This window comes from Triticum dicoccoides, chromosome 4A (genome assembly GCF_002162155.2).
Source record: "Triticum dicoccoides isolate Atlit2015 ecotype Zavitan chromosome 4A, WEW_v2.0, whole genome shotgun sequence".
NCBI classification, from domain to species: domain Eukaryota; kingdom Viridiplantae; phylum Streptophyta; class Magnoliopsida; order Poales; family Poaceae; genus Triticum; species Triticum dicoccoides.
Window position 1 is genome coordinate 629,202,049 of NC_041386.1, and position 7,057 is coordinate 629,209,105.

Consider the following 7,057-nt stretch of genomic DNA (forward strand, 5'->3'; position numbering starts at 1 on the left):
CAGTATCAGTATAATACCCTCTGCTGTGCCTGTTGGGATACATAAACAGCAAGTAAGATGTATGGCAGGCTAGATCACTAGGCTTAACTGTACATCTGAAAATTCACCCCCTTTTTTTTGCATTGTTGTACATGCCAACAAGGCAGCACGCATGAAAATGCAGTTTGGGGCACTCTTGTTGGGCAAAATATCAGTACAGAGTTTGTTTGCAGCAGAACAAAAAAAGAAACAAAAAACAGGAAATGCGCCCACCGTGGGGCTCGAACATCCCAGCAGCAGCTCCCGGGTCCAGATGCAACGACCACTGAGGTTTGCAGGTGTTTTTGCTTCAGATAGTGGGGTGACCAACATCAACCCCAGTATCAGTATAATACCCTCTGCTGTGCCTGTTGGGATACATAAACACTGAGGTTTGCAGGTGTTTTTGCTTCAGATAGTGGGGTGACCAACATCAACCCCAGTATCAGTATAATACCCTCTGCTGTGCCTGTTGGGATACATAAACAGCAAGTAAGATGTATGGCAGGCTAGATCACTAGGCTTAACTGTACATCTGAAAATTCACCCCCTTTTTTTTGCATTGTTGTACATGCCAACAAGGCAGCACGCATGAAAATGCAGTTTGGGGCATTCTTGTTGGGCAAAATATCAGTACAGAGTTTGTTTGCAGCAGAACAAAAAAAGAAACAAAAAACAGGAAGTGCGCCCACCGTGGGGCTCGAACCCACGACCACAAGGTTAAGAGCCTTGCGCTCTACCAACTGAGCTAGACGGGCTTGCTGAGTGCTTGCTTCCAAGTAGATATATAATCTCTGCCATTCACGTGCACAAAGAAGAGATCATCTGCAGTTTCTCTCTCTCTCAACAAAGAAGAGATCACCTGCAGAAAATGAGGGGGAAAAATATTATGATGGATCAGCACACTGCTTCAAAGAAATGAAAGCCATGATGGCATCTTCAGAAAGCTCTGTCACCGAATGAATTCGAAGAAGAATGAGAAGTGCGATGCCCCTTGGCTCCAGCGCCAATAGGACCATGGAAACTACTCCTACTAGAGGAACAACCCCTGACCGATAGAGAAAAATTATGCCCCTAGCTGGTTATCCCCGACAAATAAAAGCACACACATTTTACAAATGATGATCAGATTTTTCTAATAGCTTGTTCCTGTTGCGCCTCAAATGCACGCCTTCTCTTCATAGTTAGGGCTGCCGCAGGGATCCCAGGAATTTCTCGCTGAACAAGTTCCTGATATCCATCATCTCTTGCAGTAAGAAGGTAGCATTAAGCCGCTAATGATGCTTTTGAACAGAAAGCAACTAATTATGTCAAAAGAAAGGTTGAGAAAATGGACAGATTACTATGATGGTTAAGAGTCTAACTTCACTTGCTGATTAGCTTTTCTAATCTCCAGGATAGGGAAGTGCGCAGGATCATATTTGAGACACCATTTCATTTCATCAACTGGACTATCTGATAGTTCAGAATTCTACAACTGATGATACTAAGCATGTACCTCTGGGATTTCTACTAAAAATGCAAGTTATATTTGTGTTATTCTAGCTTGACTGCGTACCAAATCCTTTGTAACATTGTTAATAGTTTCCTGTGACCTGGAGCGAAAGCACTAACGCCAACAACAATTCAGTGTCATCTTGGTTTGCAAATTGAAACCTACAGAATCAGATCTTGTTTAGATCATACCATCATTATACTGAATTTGCTTGATTTGGAAGAATAGCACATTTACATGCCTTGAGATTTTCCTTTTGACTTCATGACACAATCATCGGGCAAAACTTGCAGGAACATAGAAACTTGGCACCTCAAAGGGCATTCTGTTGAAGTTCTAAATGCTCCACTATTGAAGGCATGCAACTGAATGACTGATACAAGACAAAACTGAGAGGTCATGTACCGGACTGTAGTATTGCTGTCACCAAAAATCTCCACAGCTGCATTGCCCATTCTTGAAATGATGAAACCTATTGGCATCTCTGACGATTATATCCCTTCTCCTGACTAAGCTCATGTACTTGATAACAGTATGGCAATCTCCACACACACGGAGATTCTTCGTAACAAAAATGGTCTTATCTTCACTAAGTGTGAGGACACCAAAAGCTATTGCTAGCTTTTCGCTGTGATAAAGAAGCGCCTTCTCCTTTTCCTCTTCCTCAAGATCTTGGAGAACAAAACTTGTATCAGCCTGGTAACCCAATTTATTAATATCTACCAGGATGTTATCCAGCTCTTGATATATCTCAGGTGACCGTGGATGAGATCTGTCCCCGCCAATAAATGCATGCAGAGAGCCATTTATCTCGATCCAACTGCAGCCAGGGCTCTTCTTGAACCCCTTCTCCTTCTGTATTATTCGAACTTCTGCTGCCTCGTCAAATCTCCCAGCGGCACTGAACATGTTGGACAACAGAACAAAGTTACCAGTCCCCTCAGGTCCTAGTTTCTGGATCATCCTAGCTACTTGCTTTCCTAAATCGATGTTCTTATGAACCCGGCAAGCTGCAAGCAAGGCTCCCCATACACGAACATCTGCTTTCATTGGCATGCTCTGGATAAACTGATAGGCTTCATCAAGGAAACCCCCCCTCGCCAAAAGATCAACCATGCTGATATAGTGCTCCATCCTTGGAGTTATACCATACTTATGTGCCATCATGTGAAACCAGCGTTTCCCTTCAGTCACGAGCCCGGAATGGCTGCACGCCGAAATTAGGCAAATGAATGTGACGCCATCAGGTTCACAAGCGTGATTGTTCATGTCCAAGAACAGCGCAGTGGCTTCTTTCCCGAGCCCATGGATTCCGTATCCCGCAATCATAGTATTCCACGACACAATATCCCGAGCTGGCATGACATCAAAGATCTGTCTGGAGAGATCAATCCTTCCACACTTTGCATACATATCCATCAAGGCATTGCAGATAGAGGTCTCTGGTGCCATTCCACGAACTATGACGGAACCATGGCTGCACTTGCCATGCTGCAAAGCCGCCAGGTGTGCACACGCTGGGATGAGTGACACCATTGTGGCAACATCCGGCTGTACGTTGCAGGCCTGCATCTTCCTGAAGACGAGAAACGCTGCATCCGCCATGCCATTCTGCACATATCCTGATACGAGCGCACTGTAAGAGACCGTGTCCTTGGCCGCCATCTCATCAAAAAGGGCAGTAGCTTCGTCGATCAACCCAGCCTTGGCATACATCGAGAGGAGCGAGTTCCCGGCGGTCAGGTCAGAGTGGAGGCCAGATTTCGCAAGCAAGACATGAAGCTGTTTACCGATGTGGAGATCAGCCAGGCTGGCGCAGGCTCTGAGAGCGCTGGCGACGGAGGTCGGGGAAAGGAAGCCCAGTCCTTGTGCCAGCATGTCCTTGAACAGACCGAAGGCCTCCGTCATCCTGCCGCAAACCACAAAACCTCCAATGATGGCGCTCCAAGTAACATCGTTCCTGATGGGCATGGCCTCGAAGACCCTGCGTGCGTAGAGCAATTCCCCGCACTTTGCGTACATGTCCAGCAGCGCGGTGCCGACGAGCACCCCGTCCTTGTCGTGGAGAGAGGCACGGACGCTGTAGGCATGCACCGACTTTCCTTGACAGAGCGCGCTCTGCTGGGCGAGCAGCGGGAGGAGGGCGACGAGGGTGGAGGCGTTGGGCCTGAGGCTGGCGCATCCCTTCTGCATGCGGAGGAGGCACTCGAGCGCGTGGTGGTACATGCCGTGCAGCGCGTAGCCGGCAAGCATGGCGTTCCACGCGACGGCGTCCCTGGCGGGCATGGCGTGGAAGACGGCGGCGGCAGGGACGAAGCGGGCGCACTTCATGTAGAGGTCGATGAGGGCGGTGCACACGAAGAGGTCGGCGTGGAGGCCCACGCGGGCGGCGTGGCGGTGGATGGCGCGGCCCGCGCGGAGGTCCTGGAGGGCGGAGCAGGCCTTGAGGACGAAGGGGAAGGTGTACTTGTTGGGCGGGCAGCGGGCGTCGCGGAGCATGGCAGCGTAGAGGGCGAGCGCGCCGGCGGCGTGGGCGGGGCCGCGCCAGGAGTAGGCCCGGATGAGGGAGTTGTACGCGCGGGCGTCCGGGTCCGGCATTCGGTCGAACAGGTGGCGGGCGCGCGTGAGGTCGCCCCGGGCGATGTGGTCATCGAGGTCGAGCTGCTGCTGCTGCTGCTGTTGCTGGAGGTGGCATGGGTCGGAAGGTGGCGCGGCGGTGGAGAGGAGGCGGGCGGCTGCCGGAGGAGGAGGCGGGCGGCGTGGTGGTGCGGCGGCCGGTTTGAGTTTGGTGGCGGGAAGTCGCGGCCGCATCGCATGGTTTCTTTGGAACTGGACGAGACCAGAGAGGATAGAGAGAAGACTTTGCTTCGTTACGTTTTTTTAGCACACTTTCTTTCGTCTAGTGGCCAGAAAGGGCCCATGCTTTGTCTGCTTGGGCCACTTTGGTTAGTATATGGGTCCAAGTCCTCGTTTAACCAACCTTTTTCTCTAAAAATGTGGGGTTTTTTAACTACATTGACAAAGTCACCACAGATGCATTTATATATATACAAGAAAAAAAGATAAAATCACCACAGATGCATTTATTTATTTATTTATTTATTTATTGGGGAGGGAGACCATCATGGCTAGCTTTATTAATATCAAACAAGAATTACATCGTTCACTAGTTGGGGAATTGAGAACCCAGGAGGTTCATGCATCTAACTTGTCTGACACTTATTACAAAAACTGAACTTAGCTAGCTCATCATGGGCTACTGAATTTGCTTCACGAAAGCAATGAGCAAAGATGACCACATATGCATTTACTTATACAAGAAAAAAATGGTTTCACTGATGTTTCCCCTTTCTGTTTTGGGAAGGTTTCGGAAGATTCCGCTGTTTTTTCTGTGATTTTCTAGCTGTTTTCTTTTGGTTTTCATTATTTCTATTTTTTGTTTTTATATCTTTAATTCATGAAAAATTGTGTATTCAGGAACATAATTTTTTAGCATTTTCTAAATTCATGGATATTTAAAAAAATGTTCTCAACATTTTTTAATTCATAGGCATTTTTTAAAATGTTTTCTAAATTCATAGCTATTTCCACCTAGTGGAATATTTGCTATCACGGGAGTAGGAAGGAAGGCCACTTTGTCGAGCATTACGCTCAAGCCACATCGAGGGCACAACGACTATAATCAACTCGTTGAGCTGGTTTGTGTTTCAACTGTTAGGTTGATCTCTCTCCCGTTCGAACCCAACGGGTCGAACGGGCCCCTGACTCGCGCCCTGATCGGGGGCGCCCAACCAAACGAAGGTTGGTGGGCCCTTGTGGCCCGCGCTGTATAAACAGAGATGGGAGCCGGGGCACGACTTGCGAGGTTGATCATTGCCATAAACCCCATCGATAATTCCTTTCGATCTAGGGTTAGCGCGGCGCTCACGGGAAGCTCCACCACCGCCGCCATCCACTCTCTGCCATCACCGGCCACCGTCACCATGGCCGGCACCGGGAGTTCCTCATATGGACAAGGAGAAAGGTAGGTTCACCGGAAGATCTAGCCTACTCCGATCCAAAGAGATCTATCATCAACATTCAAGTAAAGGTTTGTTAAATCTTATTATTTCGGTGAAGTTTTGCAGAATATTCAAAGAGCAAGCCACTTTTCTAATCTTCCATACCTGGAAATTCGACAGGTGAATGGGGTACAAATTTTGGTTGCTCGGGTAGCACGTGATTAGTAGTTTTTTCTTTTTGTGACGATGCAAGTAGTAAAATTCCTGGACATGTATATTTACCAACAAAAATTATAGCATAGAAATATAAAGGTTTGATGCCATTGGTGGAGTACTACTCTACAATCCGTGTCGACGTGTCGTAACCGAGTAGGAGATACGTTGGATCTTTTTTCAGATGATGTTAGAGATTTCCAATCGATTTCGTGCATGTACCCAACAAACAAGTTAAACCTAGTTTGCGTTTTTCTCCACGATAGGTTTGTCCACTAACGATCGATGTCGAGGGAAAAGAAGCGTGCGCGTACAGCGAGGCCGGCCGCGCGGCGGCGCTGGTCGTCCGCGTTCCCGGACGACGTCCTCGCCGTTGTGTACCGCATGGTCACCTCCCTGCGCGACCGTGTGCGCTTCGCCGCCGTCTGCCGGTCGTGGCGGGCCGCGGCGCGAGGGGCGCCGCCCAGGGCCGCGCTGCCGTGGCTGCTCCTCGAGCCCTGCAATTGCAGCAGGTGGAAGCGCCTGCACTGCCCCGAGGATGGTGCCATGGTGTGGCTCCAGCTTCCCCGGGGCAGTAGGCGGCTCATCGGCTGCCATGACGGCGGCTGGGTCATCTCAACCGCGCCGCTCAGAATCGCCTGTTAGATTAATTGGCTTTAGGCTAATCAACTTTAGGACTTAATCTCGGACTAGAACATCAGTATTATGCGGAAGCGTACAAACTTACATTGATTGGCGAAATTCCATGGCTGCTCGATGCAGCCCCTTGTGTAGCCCATGGCTGCACCTTGGGGTCTCCGGCGATGAAGATATGGCCGGGAGAAAAACAGCACGTAGATGGTGTGGACGTGCATCAGGAACGCCGCTGTAGGGGCCACCGGCATTGACCTTGTGGTGGCCGGCGGTGGTAGTCGGCCTTCCAGCACATCAGCTCCCTCTTTTTAGGATCGGTTGTTAGCACTCAGGAGTTTAACCCGTTTGTGTTTTTCTTTTCTTATCTGAACAGGTACGTGACCTCTTCCTTTTATATGGGAACTGATGGACCGGGGACCGAAACCAAAACATTGGGTTTGGGTGCCCCCGATCAAAGCACCAACGTGGGATTGGACTCCCCTTCTTTTTATCTCGGTCTATTACAACCTGAGATCAATTCCAACATTCTCCCCCTTGATCGTAAGGTTAACAAACATCATAAGCCCACTCTTAATAGAAATAACATACCAAAGTAATGTGTTACAATGACCAATGAGATAATGAGATATCAGTGAACCTCAGTACCTATAGTACATCATTCTATCTCGAGATGGAAACATAATACTTTATGGGAGTT

The 7,057-nt window shown here is 48.9% G+C and overlaps 1 protein-coding gene and 1 non-coding gene across 2 annotated transcripts; both read right to left on the reverse strand.

Moving 5' to 3' along the window:
- Positions 1–703: 703 nt before the first annotated feature.
- Positions 704–776, reverse strand: TRNAK-CUU. Its single transcript has one exon. It is a non-coding gene; the product is annotated as a tRNA-Lys (tRNA).
- A 660-nt stretch (positions 777–1,436) lies between these two features.
- On the reverse strand, positions 1,437–4,340 carry LOC119287528 (pentatricopeptide repeat-containing protein At3g16610-like). The gene has a single exon (XM_037567080.1). It carries the CDS (start codon positions 4,322–4,324, stop codon positions 1,937–1,939), a length of 2,388 nt encoding a protein of 795 aa, XP_037422977.1. The 5' UTR covers positions 4,325–4,340; the 3' UTR covers positions 1,437–1,936.
- Positions 4,341–7,057: the final 2,717 nt, after the last annotated feature.

Bases quoted from the DNA above. Each gene is read 5' to 3' on its own strand.
- LOC119287528 (XM_037567080.1), bottom strand. From the start codon at position 4,324: ATGCGGCCGCGACTTCCCGCCACCAAACTCAAACCGGCCGCCGCACCA.